At 60.3% G+C, this 17872-nt stretch overlaps 1 protein-coding gene across 1 annotated transcript; it reads left to right on the plus strand.

The window, feature by feature from the left end:
* Positions 1 to 15703: 15703 nt before the first annotated feature.
* NKX2-3 (NK2 homeobox 3) lies at positions 15704 to 17872 on the plus strand. The gene is made up of 2 exons (XM_082765293.1): positions 15704 to 16211; positions 16835 to 17872. The coding sequence occupies exons 1-2, from the start codon at positions 15875 to 15877 to the stop codon at positions 17473 to 17475; spliced, it is 978 nt and encodes a 325-aa protein (XP_082621419.1). The 5' UTR covers positions 15704 to 15874; the 3' UTR covers positions 17476 to 17872.

The following is a 17872-nucleotide window of genomic DNA, read 5'->3' on the forward strand; positions in this document are numbered from 1 at the left end:
ACCTCTGTGCCATGCAAATGACCCCCAAATCCCAGTGTCGGGCTTGCCACCGGCTGCCTTCCCAGGACACGGTCCTCTGGCAGCCAAAAGCCAGCCGAGGGACTGCTCCCACGGCCAGACACGCACCCGCATCCCAAGTTTGGGAGCAGGGAGAGCAGGGGAGGCAGTGTGGAGGAGAGGTGATGATCAGGAGCTAGAGGCTCAGGGAGGACGTCGGTGGCACAGGTACAGCAGAGAGGGCACCCAGGGCAGAGACAAGAGTGGGGGAATGTGCACTTCTCCAGAAAGAGCTGGTGGGGGAGAGGATGAGCCAGACAATCACTGTCTGGAAAGTCTCACCCGGGTCCCTAGTAAAATAATGGCACAAATATTAAGAAAAGGAGCTCTGTAAACATCTAGAGGATAATGAAACCATGAGCTATAAGCAGGATGGGATTTGTAAATAAAGGATCGTGCCAAAAACAACAAGCCCTCCATAATTGTTTTGGATAGAATGACAAGATTAGTGCGGGAATGGGACTCGGCGGATGTCATGAGAGGAGACCTGGAAGCACCAGGTCTGTCCCCCCTGCCTGGCCATTAAAGAGCCCCCAGCACATTTGGGCAGGTTTCGGTGGGCTGACCTGCTGGGGCGCATGCAGAGGTGTCCCAGCACCGTCCCACTGGCAGGACTGGCACCTGGGGACATACCTGCCCTCCGGAGCTGGGACCTGCTGGCGCCTGGCACATGTCACTGTCATTTTTGCAGTCGCTCTCGCCTTGGCCACCTCCGAGGAGAGCAATAGCCCAGCCGTGGTGCCATGGATGGGAGAATAAGAAACAAAACTGAGTAGGGCTAACGGCAGGAATATAATGCTAGCACTTTCCATGCTGTACCCCAGGTTTAGGCAAAGATTTTTCCTTTGTGAGCATCAAAACGGCACATTCTCCAGAGCTGCAGGGTTCCTTTGTGCACTGCAGCATCAGATTTTTGGCCAGACTTGCAGGTAACATGCATGCGCCTCCTTGCAACCAGACCTTTGAAATGCAATGCTGTGAAAACACAGAAGTGCCAGCACGGCACAGACCAGGCACAGCCAGTTTCGATGTCGCACTAAAGGCGGAGCAGGAGCCTGGCCAAAACGTACCTGGTGGGAGAAGGGGCCAGCCCCCAGGCCCCTGCAGAGCACGGGGCCATGCTGGATAAGAACCGCACTCTGGCAAGCAGCTGGCGGCGTTCAGCACGCACTGCAGCATATACTTACAGCCGCGCACAAACCGAGGGTGAAATGCACCATATATGGTGAAGATATTATTAGTTCATAGCTGTCTTAATAGGATCTTCTTAGGAATTCTTGCTCGAAAATTAGAAACAAACAGGTTTCAATGGGGGACTGAAGTGTGGACACAAACTGCCTGAAGGACCAAAAGCAGCGGCTTCGAAAGAGCAGCGAGCAGTGAGGCCGTGGATATCTCACACAGGTTTCTGCAAGGTGCTTAGCCTAGCATCGTACAGCACTCTGATCAAATATTTGTCCTAAGTAAAGCCAATTGTCAAGAAATGTCCCTCAAGGGCTCTGGCTCTGGATGCAACCAGACTGAGGGGCAGCACGAACTGGCTGCTGGCATCCTGCTGCGGGACAGGGACACAGAGTTGCCTGCTGTGACCAAGTCAAAGCAAAACCTACGTGTAAGCTTGATGTCAGGACCATGAAGCAGCTGCAGCCTGGGATGTGAAGCCAGGAGCATGGGGAACAGGAGCTGGGATGTGGTGTCCTGCATCCAAACACAGCTTGGGATAGGGGGGCCAACCCGGAGGTCCCAGGCCTGGCCTGGTGCCCCATTTCAGAACCTGCAGAAGATGTCCTTTCCCCTCACCATTTTCGTCTCCCACAGCACCCTCACAGCCAGACTAGGGCTGGAAGGGGAGGGGAATGTGGGTTGAAAACTGAGAGCAGCACCAGCACTGGGGAGACGGTGGCATCTCCATCTTCAGACATTTCCAAAATTTGACTGATGGAGGCCTGACCAGCGGGCTGTACCGCCAGAGCTCCTGAGGCCAAAATTATTCTGTGAAATGAGAGAGGGTGCAGAAAACAGCCACGGAAAAGACACAAGGGCAGGAGAATGCACCCCACAGTGACAGAATCAAGCTCAACCTGTTTTCTTCTTAAAAAAGCTTAAGAAATTTGACTGCTAGGCACAAGTACTCTGATAGTAAGAAAATACCATGTACCAAAGTGTTTTTATTCCAGCCAAAAAGGCAGAACAAGAATCAATGCCTGGAAATTAAAAGCCAGACAAAGCTGCATAAGAAATAAGACATGCATTTTCTGAGCAATGCTGATTAGCCGCTGGATTAACCATTAGTCAGTAAGACAAATCTCTGAGCTCCCTCACTTCTCCAGACCAGATGCTTGAGTGAAAACCCAAGTTATTTGGATCCCAAAAGAATAATAAGATGCAGCACTTGGGGAGATCAGAATAGGTGATCTAATGACTAACTCTGCTCTTAAACATCGTGAGTAAAAACGTATCATGTTTTCAGTACACACACAAAAATTCACATTGCATGAACTTGGCGTAAACACGGAAGAGTTGACATCTGTGGGCCCGCAGATGGACTGGGGCAACTGTTGTGAGCCCTGTTTTACAAACAGCAAAACACCCAGCCCACGGACGACCCACTGAGGCCTTGTGGTGGGAGTGAAACCACGAGCGAGACAGGAGCTTGCAACACCATGGGTCTGTCACCAGACAGATTCACAAGCAAGGCTGGGTCTGCCCTAGGGTGCTCTGGGATCCCACATGTAGGCACATGGTCAATCGGATGGGGAAGAAGAGGTCCCTCTGTGTGTAGGGCTTGGTGGGGACCACATGAGGCATATGACCTGTATGACCTTCCCAGGAGAAGAAGAACCACAGAAATGGGGAAAAGACTGGATTTATAAAAATAAAAATGTAGAAGAAGAAGTGCTTCAGATTAAATAACAAAAATGCTGATGGAGTTGACGGAAACCTGGACGGCATCCACAGCTGAGGAAAAACACACCTGGCAAGGACCAGTCCCGAATAGACTGGCTAGAGGCAAAATGATCTTCTCTCTTTCTAGTATCCGTATTCACAGAATCATAAAAAATAAGCCTGGAAGGCCCTCGAAAGGTCACCCAGCCTGTCTGCCTGCCGCCGAAGGAGGCAAACCCTTCCTGGTGGAGGTTTTGTCTAAACTCTGTCTACAAGGAGCCGCTAGTGGTGAAGGCAGCTCCCAAGAAAAACGAGTTTTAATCTCCTTTGCTGCAGTCATTGCAGGGTGAGCCCATGGTTTCTCGTTCTTTCCACCCTGAAAAAAAAAAAAAAAAAAAAAAAAGGAATAGCCCATTATCTCTTGCTTTGTAGCAGAGCTTTATGCATTTGAAGACTTTTATCTTATTTCCCTCCAGTCGTCTCTTCTTGATACTAAGCTACCCTGGTCCTTCAGCCTCCTCCAGTATGTCATGTTTTCTGAATTTCTGATCACTCTTGCTCTTCCCTGGGCTTCCTCCCAGAACCACAACTTGAGACGCTCAGCCCAAAGTGGGACCCAGCACTCAGGCTGACACTTTTGAGTGAGGCAGGATTACATTGGGTGTCCCACAAACACCTTGTTTATATGTCCCAGTCTCACTTCGCTCTTCTCACTCAGGAGAACACTGCTGGCTCGCACTCCCTTTGGGACCCACCATCACCTCCAGCTACCTTCCCACCAAGCAAGCTTGCTCATTTCACAGTTAGTGGGTGTGCAGTTGATTTTCCCCAACTCAAAGAAAAGCCTTATTTTGTTTTTATCTACAGTTTTCTTTCAGATTTCTCCAGTTCGTCAAGAGAAGCTGAGCTGCACTCTTGCAGGCCCTACCAGACTGGTGTTGCTTGAAGGTGAAGATCCCATGAAAGCATTGGCCAGGCCTATGTCCAGAGCAGGTCCCATCTGAGGGTTAAACCCTGGTAACTCCCCTTTCAACACAGTTTTCCAGACAGTTTTGCTTCAATGCATACTCGTGTCCATCTAGATCTCATTCATTTAGACCGTATTCCTCTCCCTTGCCCATGAGAATTTCATGTAGGAAGGGAACCAAAGTCCCGTGAATGTCGAGACTGAGCACACCTTCTGTTTCTTCCCTATCGGCAAGCATAGATATCCGCAAGTAGAATAAAATTCAGTTGTGGCTCTTAGGTGACAGCCAAAGCTGCCACTTACTTCGTTATCTCTACTTGCATGTCATGTCCCTTCATGATGTATTTGCCTGTCTTCATTCTGTTTATGCAAATGTCCCATTTTTCCTTTGACTCTGCACCCCTGGTCTTGAGTAAAGCTCAGGAACTTGGAAAGATGCAGAGGTTCGTTTTGGGAAAAAAAAAAAAAAAAAGGAAGAAAACTGCTCAACAACAACAAAATCCTCGGAACTCACATGTTTATCCAAATTCATCTGAACCTTCTGGGGACAGTGACTTTTTAGGGTAAAATGAAAACAAGTTCAAGTGAGTTTTCCATCCCTGCGACCGTACGGTGATTCCAGCCAATCTGAAATAATTTTCCAAGAAGATTTCCTGCAACCCCACAGTGATTAAAGGAAATAACATTGTGAATAAAGGGACATTCTTCAAAGTCAATGAAGGAGCCACAATTTGTACGTTCTCACAGAGGGCCGGAAAGCGCCGGCGCGAGGTGGACCTTGCGGCATGTGGCCCCCCAGAAGGAAGAGGGTGGGATGTCGGGTCCGTCCCTCTTCCCCGGCCAGGGGTTGTGACCGGGCTCCTCCCGGAGCCGGCGGTGAGGGAAGAGGCCCCCGAGCTCCCCATGGTTGGGGACGAGAGGCTCGGTGGTGGCGGGTGAGCATCCAGCGTGCTCGGCATTTGTTTGCCAAAGAGCCACAAGACCCAACAGGCCCTCTCCAAAGCGGGGGTAATGCAAAGACCACCACACATCCTTCTGCCCGGCCTCCATGCTGCTGCCTCCATGCCTGGAAAGCCCCGCGCCTCTCTTTGTCTGAACCAAACCTTCAGCACGTTCGCCCGGCCGGGCTCCGAGATTGACAGGGCAATGTGAACGGGCCCGAAAAGCCACTTTGGTGGAGGCGAAGGCGCCGGGCAAGCAGGGTCCTGCCCGCTCCACCGGCTGCAGCCCCTCTGGCTGGGGGCTGCGGGAGCCAAGCAAACACCCCAGGAAGGGCGAGGGAGGGATGAGCACGCGCCCAAAATGGCCGAGCCAAGGGAAATTTTAGAAGCCCGCCTTCCTGGCTAAAACAAAGAGAAGGGAGCGCGGTGGAGGCGAGGCAAGCTGGGGGGGGAAGGTGAGAGGGGGCTGCCTGCAAACCCAAACATACACGCTTCAGTTGGTGCCGCGTAATAAGGGAATTAGATAATGAGCTTACTGCGGCACGGGGACGAGTCCTTTAGAAATATCATGGCCACCTGGGGAGGCTCGCAGAGGAGCCGGGCGGCCTTAAGCTGCAGAGCTGGGAGGATGAGTCCCCACGGCCCCAGAGCCAGCCTCGTTCCCTCCTGGCCAGCCCGTGTCCATGGGGCGGGTGGGAACCGAGTGAGAAGAGCTCACAAAAAACATCATTTTGGAAAAACCCGTCCACGGGCTGGGGCTGCTGGGTGCGGCCAGTCCCCAGCACAGAGCGTTGCCGCTGCAGCAGTGATGGATGTGTCGGCAAACCAAGGAAATCAACAATGTGGATTTTTTTTATTATTATTATTTTTTTCCGAGCCGTTCAATACAGCTGCATAAAATCCGAGCTGCAAGCGCGTTCAAATGTAAGTGCATGTGAGCACGCTGGTTTGAACTGAAAGCGGGTGAGAGAACGTAATGTTAAAAGTCACTTAGAACAATGCAAACATTAAATATACAAATACTCATCAAATGCTTCTTTAGAAAGCGGTTTTCAGGCAGCAATCAGGCAGGGCTGCAAAAAAAAAAAATTGTTTGCTGATTAATAAATAATAACGAGTTTAAACTCATTGAGGAATTTGTGCACGACGTGGTATTTGCATGAATTAGAGAAGGGAAGTCTGAACGGCACTGAAGACATAACACTCCTCTGAAGAAAAAAGGGAAAAGCAAAAACCTGAGCCAAAAATGAGGCTCCACTTGAAATAAAAAATTACTCCCACAGCAGTGAGAACAGCACCCAAACCCAAATATTTGCTGAAAAGTTGGAAATTTAGAATTTTTATTTATAAGGTAGAATTATCGTTACTAAAAATGTGAAAAAATAAGTTATGAAAATTACTGATAATTTTCTTGCCTAAAATGAATTCAGTTGAAAACTATTATACGGAAAACAGAGCTTTTCATTTAACTTTTCTATGGGATTTTTTTTTTTTTTGAAATTATTTTTTTAATTAAAATTTTGATTTTTTAGTTCAGTTTCTTAAGCCAGAAATTCGATCAAAATGTGGAAACAGCGTGTTTTTGTGTTTCCATTGTCTCCTTTTTCTCCCCAACCCTGAAGCTGCTTGAAGAAAGCCGGACATTTGCATGAGATTTCCTCCTCTGTTTTCTCATCTTGTTTTCGCTATGCTGTCACTTTTCTAAGCGTTTGCACTCTTAGAAAAAGAGAAAAGAAAAAATAAATGCGATGTCATTTGCTCAGCTATTTCAGAGCTATAAGAATAAAATCGCAGAAGAAAGAATAGTAAGAATAATAAAAGATTTTTAAGATTTTGGTAATTTTTCAGCTGCGATAGAAGCAATTTGTTCCTGTGTAGAAAATGCTGCAACTTCCAGCCAGATGAGGTTAGGTTTGTGTTTGTGCATGTGAAATTCTTTTCTAAAATGTTGAATTATATTTTTTTTTTTTTTCAGGGAAAAAAAAATCCAGGGCTGTTTTCTGGGGCTTCGATTGGCTTCCCCAAGCAGAGCATGGCAGAGTGGGGCACTGGGACAGTGCAGGGTCAGAGGTGCCACAGCTACCTGAGGGCTTGGCTCCTGCAGAAGAGGAGCCCAAGCACTGTCCTGCGGTGCAGTGGGACGGAGCAGCCAGACCCTGGTGGTGACAATGCCGGGACAGAGCGGGTGACCGCAGGGGAGACACAGCTGAGGCTGGGAGGTGACAGCAGACACGGGGACAAAACCCTGTGGGAGACACCAGGTACGGGCACTCACACACCTGCAATTCAGCAAAAAGTGAGGAAACCCACCAAAGTGGGCTATGGAGAAGGAGGGTAGATGTCCCCACGCCGTGCCGTTTGCCTCTGTTGCTGTGGGAGGTGCCCTGGGGACACCCCGGGTCCCCCAGCGTGGGCAGGGGCCAGTGCTGGGAGCATCGCCCTGCCCGGGCCGGGGGCTGCAGGCCAGCCCCTTGCTCCTTCAGCCTCCGGTCCTTTCCCAGCTCCCCACACCTCCTCCTGCCTGCCGCGGGGGGGCTGTCACTCCGAACAATAGTCAGCCAGCGTTATTTATTTTCTAAATAAATCAGCGGGTCCCACGCCGAAGGGCTGGAAAGCGGCGGTTGAGATTAGACCCTCCCCGATCCCCGGCTGGGCCTTGAGCCGCTGTCAGGGCTGCAGAGAAACAGCAGCGAACTCTCACGCAAATGGCCTATAAAAAAGGCCCCTGTCAAAGGCACCTTGACCTGCAGGCTCGCTTTGGTGCTGGGCTCCCCAGCGGCCCTCCCCTCCCCGGGCTGCGCTCTCCTCGCATGATGTATTTCCCCTGCCTTTTTTAGAGCTGCATTATGTTAGCTCCAGGAAACAGCCTCTTCCTTCTTATAAACACAGCCCTGGGTTACTGACCAGCGGCCCTGCCACTCCACAGCCACTCTCTGTCCATCCATCACACCTCGCTGTCACCCTGGCAACATATCTCTTGGACCGGTCCGGCTCCAGCGATGGGAGAGGCGGGGGGGGGTGGGAGGGTGAGCGGGGGGGTCACATACACAGAGCACAATTCCAGCCTGCTGACTAATTCCCTGGAAACCCTGGGGCTGCACAATGAGAAAGCCTTTCCGAGGGTTTCTCGAGCGTTACTGGAAGGTCAGCCGAAGGTCGGCGCAAGGACACGGCTCCGACTTTCCCCGCCGTCAGCAGGGCGGGTGCGCGGGGCAGCGGGGGCGGGCGGCGGGGGTACCGGGCGCGCGGCGGGAGGGATGTTTGGAGAAGGGCGCCTGGGCCCGAGTGGCCCCGCGGCACCGTGCCGGGCGCTGGGGACGTGCCTGGGACGGGGCCGCCGGGGTGTCCCGGCAGCCAGACAGGCGTCAGCGGGACGGGGAATGGCCGGCGACGTGGCCCCTTCCCGCCCCGTGATGGCAGGGATGGGGAAAGGAAGAGCTGCCTTAGCCCCGTGCTGACGCCCAGCCACCTCTGCCATGGTCCGTGCGCCCAAGGATTAGCGTGACACCGTTGTAAAGGTTGTTGGCAGCATTGGTGGAGGTGACCCAACATGGCTGGCTATGGGCTCCAGTGCACTGGGACATGACAGGCACAAAGATAAGCCATGAGTCGCACCAAGAAAGCCAGCTCTGCCAGCATGGGGACAGGTTTTGGATGAATCTTGGGCCCATCCAGCCTTTTGCATGTGTGCCTGAAGCACAGCAAGCAGGAGGGGTCACCCCGTCCTGTTCCCAAAGTGCCACCCATGCCCTGCCCCAGGCACTAGGCACACCAGCATCACGACCACCTGGTTGTCCTCCCAGGCAAGCCATTGCCTCGGAAACAAAATGCCGTTGGAAGGCAAGTATTTGTGGTGAAATGGGAGGTGTCTGCTCTCCAAGCAGCACGGCCCGGCTTCTGCCCATTCCCAATGCAAAGATGGGAGTCGGATTTACATGTGGAAAAAAAAAAAAAAAAAAAAAAAAAAAGCAAGCTTTTAAGGACACATCGTCACAAACCCAACCCGAAGCCCCACAAGGGCAAATCCTCTCTAATCCATGCTCTTCCTTAGAGGTGTAAGTGGAGTGGAAGGGTGGAGGGGGGATTTAAATCTGGAAAACTGAGTTCCCCATCTCTTAGGACTGGCAGAGAGCCCACTGATAGACTAAAAACAAGTCTGCAGAGAAGCCTGTGTGGGATAATCCGGCACTGGCCCCAGAGGGGACAAGAACAATTAGGAATCCTCTCTCAAGCCTCCACTCCAAGATAGAAAAACAGTTTATAATTTCATCCAGAGTTGTTGTTAGAAAGTTCTGATTCATCGGGATATACTAACAATTCCTGCGCAGTAATTACGAGGAGAATTCATTAAACTAACTCAGAGATAAACTATTAACAGAGACCTTCAAATCTCCCACCTGCCTGCCTGCGTGAGGGACCCAGGAGCTGCTCTGTTTGTGCAGCAGCCACTGGCGAGGAGCTGTCACAGGAGGAAGCAACATGAGCCGCAATGGCAAAACGCGAAAACTATTTTAAAGGAAAACGAAAGAATGGGTGTTTATTAAAAGTGCGCGGACCGAGTGCACGCTCCGCAATTAACCTTTCCAGCCACAGTAGCCAGACAGGGAGCTGTTTTCCTTCGCTTCCCCTCAACATGCCGCAGTCTCCACCCGTGGCAGCCGTTCCACTTCCAGGGAAAAACATGCCACGGCACCGGGAGCTCGCCTGCAGCTGCCTGGGGAAACGGCGTGCAAAACACCCTCCATTCGAGCCCTCCATGCCGTGCTGCCTGGGGCTGCCCACTGGGAACAGCGAGGATGAGGTTCCCCTTTCCTGCTCCCGCACCCCGGCTGCAGGTAGGCGAGAAGGTTTCTTGGAGGAGGTGGGGTGTTTGTGCTCAGCGCCGCCGAGCTGTCTGGTGACGAGTTACCAGCTCAGAGGATGAAGCCCTGCAGGGCCCCGGAGCCCCTAGGGGAGTGCCACCGCACCAAGCAGTGCCACTGCCTCTGCACCGCCTGCGTGCACCCCAAGGAGAACTGCAGCACACCCAAACTTGCAGCATGGTTTCTGCTGAAGGAAGGCTGGATTTGGTGTGCTTTCGAAGCCTGCTTAACCCGAGAACACCCTGGCAAAGCCACACCGTGTACACGGTGGTGCACATTTACCAGCTCTGGGGGCAGCCATTTCCAGGATGGCCTCACCCGCATGGGAACAAGCCCTGCCTGCAGCCGTAGGAATCTCGATTAAGCAGCGAGAGAAGTGGGGACTGGCTGCCGGGGAGATGCCCTAAACAAGAGGAACTTATCGGCTCTGTTTCCAAGATGAGACGTGTCAGCACCTCGCACAGATGCAGCCTGGCTTCTCACTCCTCACAAACATGCCTGTGCCGAGGCACGAGGCTTTCCATGTCTCGAAAGGACGCCTGCAGAAACAGCCGCGGAGCGGCTTGCGAAATTTCTTCTAGAAAAGGCTTTGCTTGGGCTAGGAAAAGCACTGCACCCAGAATGCTCCGGGGGACGCCTCGGACGGGAACAGGAGCCAGCGTGCAGCTGCGCTCACAGCGCCATGTGTTTGTCTGGGGACCGGCCCCGGCGGCGGCGCGGGGAGGTCCTGAGCCGGGAGGAACACCGAGTGCCGCGGTCAGCAAGGATCCGCTCGGCGAGTACACACACAGCAAAGCCTGACACGGCTAATCCCCCCCTGTTTATTATGTAATAAAACGCTTTCCAGACCTGTTAAAATTTAATTGGTTTAATCTGAATTGTTCCATTTTCTACAGCGCATGCAAACACAGAGCCTGACCCTGCCACTCTCGTGTGAACCGTCCCGCTGGCTGCGGTGGGAGCAGGATGAAACCCGCTGACCTCAGCAGGATTACGTGCATGAATCAGAGCTGCAGGCCTGGGCTCGGAGCTGAAATCCAGTGCCGGGCAGGCCGCCAGCGCAAGGCCCAGGGTCCACTTACGCTCCACTTAAGCCCTATGGGATGCAAGTGGTACGCAGACCTGGGGATGAGAGCAGCGAGCAAGCCTCGTGCTGGGCCTCTGCTGAGGGATGAATTTCAGCCCCGGTTCTTAACCTCATGGACGCAAGCATGCAGCAACGGCTCCCGAAGCACAGAGCAAAGGCTGCGGGTTTTGCTGGTGTGCGCGTGTTTGCGGCGGTGTCCTCCAGCTGCAGCCCTGGCACAGGAGCTTCTTGTCGTATGAGCGGTAAACTGTGATTTATGACAGATTCTCCTCCAGAGGAAGAGGTGTTTGACAACCCTCTGCACGTCCACAGTCGCAGGGCCATGTTGTGCAGCAGGGTGGCTTTGTCAAGCCTGCATATCCTTTGTGAGCAAGAGAAGCCGAATCAAAGGAGGCAGGAGGGGGTCCTTGGTGCTGACATTTCCTATCCTGCATTGCTTCATTTGTGGGATGACCTTTACCTGCTCCTGTGGTTTGGCTCTCACTGAGCTCAAGATGTCAGGCTCCTGTTTGGAGCTCCACCAGGGTCTGAAATAAAAGGCAGCCTCCTCTTTGGTGTCCAAATCCACCAAGATTCCCTTGCTGCAAGGACCACCACCCTTGTGAGAGCCACTCTTATTCCCCAAAATGCCAAGTGCTGAATGTTACACAGAGCTACTGGTATCCAGCACCACCCTGGATCCCTCAAATCAAGCTCCCAATTTTGAAACTTAGGTATTTCTCAGGACGCTGGAAACTCTTGGTATGACCCTAAGAAAAACACATTTCACATTGAAGTATTGTTTGGGGAAATATTTCCAAAACATACATCTCTGTGAAGCAAGTGTAAATCAGCCAATTGCAGAGCAAGAACATATTGAAGAAAAGCAAATCTTTGCAGTGACATATTTCTCCAGAAAATGGGCATTGCCTGGGTGGTTGTTCTTGGCAAGAGTAAACCAGGGGGGTTCCCAGGAAGGTGAGAGGCAGATGCAGGTGTCAACTGGCAGGCCCAGTGGGCAGAAGGGTGCAGACATTCCTGGTAGGACCGGGACAGGGCAGTGGGAGAGGAAGGCAGCACGGTGCTGGGCAAGCGCGCAGCATCTCTGGCCGGGACCCGGCTCCTCCGCCTGCAGGAGCCGTCCGCTTTCTCGGGGATTAAAGAACGGATTTCGTTTGGAACAGGAGTGGAAAGGAGTCATTGCTGGGAAAGCGTCGCGGCTGGGATAAAAGCCGCTCTTTATCCCGGGAGGCGGCGGGCAAGGGGCCGTGCCAAGGCGGGCGCGCCAGGGGAGCGCGTCCCGGCCCGGTGGCCGCAGGCGGGGCCGCTCCGTGCCCGCTCTCCCCGGTGCCTCCCGGGGAGCGCCCGCCGTCGGGGCACCGGGCTCGGTGCGCGGAGCCCCGCGGGGAGGCCGGGGCCGTGCCGGCAGGTGGCCGGGGCGTGCGGGGCCGCAGCGGGGCCGGGAGCTGCGGGGCATCGCCGGTGCCGTCCGGCGGGCGCTGCCCCGGGGTCCGCGACCTCCCCGCGGCGCGTCGCCGGCCCCGCCGTGCGGGGGCGTCCCCGGAGCGCTGCGGTTCTCACATAAATCAGGGCCGAGCCCCTGGGAAAGGGCCATCCTTCACCGGGCGCTGCTGACAGAGAACGAGAAACAGACGGGCCCTGAGATAAACCACGGCGCGGAGCGTTTACACAAGGGCAGGCTCTGTGTAAATAGAGCCGGGCGCGGGGGGCAGCTCCCGGCGGCGCGGACCCGCACCGGCCCCCGGCCCGCGGGGCTCGGGGCTGCCCGGGGCGGCGGGCAGGTGGGCGCAGCCCCCGGGGGTCCCCTCCCGCAGCCCCCCGGGGGTCCCCTCCCGCAGCCGTCGAGGGTCCCCACCCGCTCCCCGCCGGAGCCGGGGCCGGATTACCGTGTTTGTTTGTTTACGGCCATTAGCGCGGGGCCGGCTCCAGCACTCGGCACCCGCGAGACTAATGGAGCAATTAGCGGCCCCGCGGCTGATAGCATCGCCCCGAGCGAGGCCCCCGGGCCGGGCAGCGTGCTACCGGGCCGCCTGCGCCCGGGCCCCGGCGGCGGGGGGGCTGTGCGGGGCGGCTCCGCCCGCCAGCCACGATGTGCAGGGCTGCTGCCCCCCCGCTCCGGGCCGGGGGGGGCTCTTGGCTCCGCCGCAGCATCCGCACGGCGAGCTCCATCCATTACAATAATCCCCTGTCTAAACAGAGCGCAGGAGCGGCCGGGACAACAAGGCCCCGCTGTAAACAGAGCTCAGGGGACGCCGCTAATGATATAAATAAAATAACCATTAATAGCCCGGTGACCCCGGCCCAGCCGGCTTGGGAAAGCCCCGGAGCCGCATCCCGGGGCTGACGCCCGCCGGCAGGTACCGGGGCTGCGCCCTCCCCTGGGTCCCGTACCGGGACCCCGCCGCTCGCCCCGGCCGTGCCCCCCGGCGCCCCCCGCCCCGGTGCGGACGGGCCCGGGCAGGGCCGAGCAAGACGCGGCCGTGCGGGGCCGCTGAGCTCCGGCCGGAGCCGTTTCCTCGCCTTGCCCCGCCGGGAACCGGGTCCTCTCTCAGCCCGCCGAAGCGGGCCCGATCCGGCCCCACCGGGACAAAAGCGGGGGCGACCGGGTGTGCTGCCACGCGTGTCGTGTCCCGGCTGGGACCTGCCCTGTCCACCCGCGACGCCTGCGTCCCCCGAGCACCCGCCGGGGTCGGCAGCGGCAGGAGGGAGCGGGTCCCAGCCGGGCCGGCCCGGCGGCGGCAGGGAAGCGGGTCCCGGCGGGGCAACCGCTCCCGCCGCCTCCGAGCCGCCCCGGGGAGCCAGTCCCGCCCCGCCCGGGCTCCCCGTGCCCGCGGGCCGCGCCTGGCGCTCGGCCCGTCCGGGGTGCAGCTGCGGGCGGCAGCGCGCTGGCGCCAGGCGAGCCCACGGGGCCAAGGAGCATGGGCAGAGCCGTCCGGGCCCGGTACCGGGCCCTCGGCACGGCGGCTGGAAAGTCAGAAGCTGGAAAACACCCCTAATTCCGCGTCCACCCAAAAGGGGCCCAAAAGGCCGAGCACCGCTGCCTTGTCTTGCTCCGCTCCTTGCTTTTGCCTCTGCCCCTATCCCTGCCCCTGCCCCGGGCTCCTGGGAGCGCGGCCCCGTGCACAGCCCCGGCCCTTCGCCGCGCCTCGGCGAGAGCCGCCGACCGGGAGCGGGGCCCTGCGGCGGGCGGGAGCGGGCTGAGACACTCGGCGGCCGTGAGAGCCACGCAACGCTCCTCGGTACCGGGGCAGCGGCCCGGTACAGCCGGGAAGCCGTGCGCGGAGTCGGGCCCCGAGGAGGCCCGGCTACGGCGAGCGCGTTTCCCGGTCCCCCGACCGAACCGGTAGGGAGCGGGAAGCGGCGAGGAAGGAGAGATTTACTGCGTGGGCTTCGCGGCGGGGAGCGATCCGTTGCGCCCGGGCCGGCTCCGGCTCCGCCGGGGGAACGGGAACCGGCCCCGCCGCGGGACCGTGAGCACCGGAGCTGCGGCGTCTGCGCGGGACCTGCACCCCCGGCCCGGGGCTGCGCCGCCGGTAAATGCGTTTCGCCGTTGCGGTGGGACACGAGGAAACGAGGGCACCGACAGGGCCGGTAAATGGCGGAGCCGCCGCCCTGTAACGACCCGAGAGGGCCTCCCGTGCAGGCCCCGAGCAGCCCCGGTCCCGGGACACTCACCTGCCCGCCGTGCGCGCCCGGCTCCCCGCCGCCTCGCCTCGGCGCCGATTCGAGCCCTGCGGGGCGGCAGGATTTTAATCACAACGGAATTTCCCACCCGGGACCCCCCGCCCGACACTTGGCCCGCCCGGTGCCCCCGCCGCGGCGGCTCTGAGCCCTTCGAGCTCTCGGGGGCCGCGGGGGCCCGCCGCGGGGCTCCGGCACCCCCCGCCCCGCCGCTCCGGTGTGCTCGGCGGGGAGAAGGCGCAACTCCGGGGCCGGGGGGGACTCGCGGTGCGGAGGGGCTCGGCGGGCAGAGCCCTGCTCGCCCGGTGCGTTACCCGCCGACACGGCGGCGTGGCGGCTCCGCGGAGCCGCTGCCCTCCCGTTACCGGCGGGAGAAACGAAACGAAACGAAACAAAACGAAAGGAAACGCCGAATGGCCCGGGTTAGCGTTCGCTGCCCTTGTCCCGCTCCTCCGCGGCTCCGGGCTGCCCGCCCGCCGCGGCCCGGCCCGGTTCTCCGGTGCCCGGTGCCGGCGGGGCTCCGGGGCCCGATCCGGCCGCGGCGGAGCAGGGAGCAGGGCGCGTTCCCGGGGCGGGCGCGGTGCGCGCCGGCTGTGGCCGGCGGTGATTTGCCTCTCACGGGGGACCTGCGGGATAACCGGGGGGGACCGGGAGACACGGGGAGGGTCGGGCTACGTGTACGTCGCATGGCTGCTGTCCGCTCGGGACGCGGCGGGCACCTCCCGGCAGCGGGGCACTTTTGGAACCGGGCGGCCGGTTGTGCCCGCGCTGTCGGGGGGGCCGGGCCCCGGTTGTGCCGCACGTGTTCGCCCCTCCCGGGGCCGGGCCGAGCCGTGCGCGGGCAGGGGCCAGCGGGGCGCGCCGGGGCGGGGGTCCCTACCTACCTACACGTGCTTAGCACTGGGAGGCGCGGCGGCGGCCGCGGCTCTCTCCGGGGTCCCCGACCCCGGCGCACGATGCCCGAGCCCGCGGCTGTGCCCTGGCGGGAGGGTGCCGGGCCGGCGGGGCGCTCTCCGGGGAAGCGGCCTCCCCGAGCGCAGCCTTAATACATTGCTATTTCTGGCCGGGCGGCCGGAGCCGGGCAGGGGGCCGGCTCTGCCTCCCCCTCCCTCCAATGGCGAGGCCGCCCCCGGCCCCCGGCCCCTCCTCGCCGTGACGTGCCGGCCCGGGGCAGAGGAGGCTCCCGAGCCCTTGGCTGTCCCTGCAGAAGCTGTAACAAAACGCAGACCCCCAGCGCCGGGCTAATGGAGGCAACTTAGACAGGAGCAGGCGCGGCCCCTCGTCTCTCGGCGCTGCCTGCTCCCCCCGCACCGGGCGCGGCGCTCCCCGCCGAGCCGCAGCCCGAGCGCCGCCGGGCCCGCGGGACTCCCCGGCCGCTCGCTTCGCTGCCCCGATGATGTTACCGAGCCCCGTCACCTCCACCCCCTTCTCTGTCAAAGACATCCTCAACCTGGAGCAGCAGCAGCAGGACCCGCACTATGGGGCCCAGCTCCCGCACCACCTGGAGCACCACTTCCACCCCGCCGCCTGCCTGCTGGCGGCCGCCGACGGCGCCCGCTTCTCCGACGGCGAGGAGGAAGAGGAGGAGGACAAGCTGTCCTACCTGACAGCGCCCGGCGGCCAGGCAGACGCGCGGATCTCCACCGACAGCTACGTGCACGCCGTGCTGCGCGGCTCCTGCGAGGCCCCCGGCCCGGGAGAGGAGCTGGACCCCGCGGCCCGAGACCCGAGTGAGTATCGGCCCCGCCACGCTCCCGTTCCCCGCGGTCCCGACGGGGCCGCTCCCGTTCCCCGCCTTTCGCTCCGGGTCGGTCGGCACGGAGCCCCGGTCCCGCCGCGTCCCCCGAGCACCTCGAGCAGGGGCTGCGGTAATTCGCAGCCTCCGCGGCCCCGGGAAACGCTTCCACCGGGCCCCGCCGCGATCAGACCCCCGCTCCCAAATTTCGGGAGTGAAGAGGGAGGGTGAAACGGGCCGGGTTAGGCCCAACCGGCGCCCGGTGCGGCGGAGCCCTCCCGGGGAGAGGCGGCGGGCAGCAGGTGCCCGGCTCCAAGCACGGCGCGGCCCCGGGGCTCGGCCCGCCGGTGCCGCCGCGGTTCCTCCGCAGGCGGCCCGGAGGCGCGGAGACGCGGCCGGCCCCGCCGCCCGAACCGGCGGCTCTCAAGCACGGTGCCGGTGCCTGGCCCGGCGCTGCCTCCCGGCCCGAGCCGCGGTTCCCCGACGGGCGCGCAGCGGCGGGGCACGGGGCACGGGGCGGTGCGCGGCGCGGGGCTCCCGCCGCCCGGTGCGGCCCGTCGGGAGCGGCGGCGGCCGGCGTGAGCGAGGCGCAGCCGTGACCTGTGCTCCCCCGTGCAGAGAGCTGCGCCCTGAAGAAGCCGCTGGACGCGGCGGAGAAGCCGGACGAGGCGGAGAGGCCGAAGCAGCGGAGCCGGAGGAAGCCGCGCGTCCTCTTCTCGCAGGCGCAGGTCTTCGAGCTGGAGCGGCGCTTCAAGCAGCAGCGTTACCTGTCGGCGCCCGAGCGGGAGCACCTGGCCAGCAGCCTGAAGCTCACCTCCACGCAGGTGAAGATCTGGTTCCAGAACCGGCGCTACAAGTGCAAGCGGCAGCGGCAGGACAAGTCGCTGGAGCTGGGCGGCCCCGCGGCCCCGCCGCCGCCGCGCAGGGTGGCCGTGCCCGTGCTGGTCCGCGACGGCAAGCCGTGCCTCGGCGGCTCGCAGGGCTACAGCTCGGCGTACAACGGGCCCTACTCCTACAACGGCTTCCCCGCCTACGGCTACGGCAACGCCGCCTCCTACAACCCCGGCTACGGCTGCACCTACCCGGCGGGCACCGGCGGCGCCTCCATGCAGGCCGCCTGCAGCCCGGCGGCGGCCGCCGGCCCCTTCGTGAACGTGGGCGGCCTGGGGGGCTTCGGCGGCGGCGGCCAGCCCCTGCACCAGGCGGCGGCGGGGCCGTCCTGCAGCCAGGGCGCACTGCAGGGCATCCGGGCCTGGTAGCCCGCACGCACTCAGGGCCGGGAGCGGACAAGGCAGCACGGCCCGGCGGCCCCGCAGCGCCGTCGGGAGCCGCGCCGCAGCCCTGGACCGAAGGCGGCGGCGGCGGCGGAGGGGCGGCGCGGCGGGCCCCCGCTCGGCCCGGGACCGCGGGGCGGGCCGGCGGCGGAGAGGAGCGGAGCGGAGCGGCGGGCCGGGGCTGCCCCAGCTCCCCGCGAAGCGCCGCCGCCCCGAGGTGCCGCCGCGACGGGCGGCCCGGAGCCGGTCGCGCCGCGCCAGCGGAGCAGCTTTGCTTGTAAAAAAGCCGACGGCGGGGCCCGGGGCTCCCGCGGCCCCTCTATCTACTCTGTATCGGTTACTGCCAGCGCCAGCTCGCGGAGTCAGTCAATAAACCAGGTGC

The sequence above is a fragment of the Aythya marila genome, assembly GCF_965140915.1.
Source record: "Aythya marila genome assembly, chromosome: 7".
Classification (NCBI taxonomy): Eukaryota; Metazoa; Chordata; class Aves; order Anseriformes; family Anatidae; genus Aythya; species Aythya marila.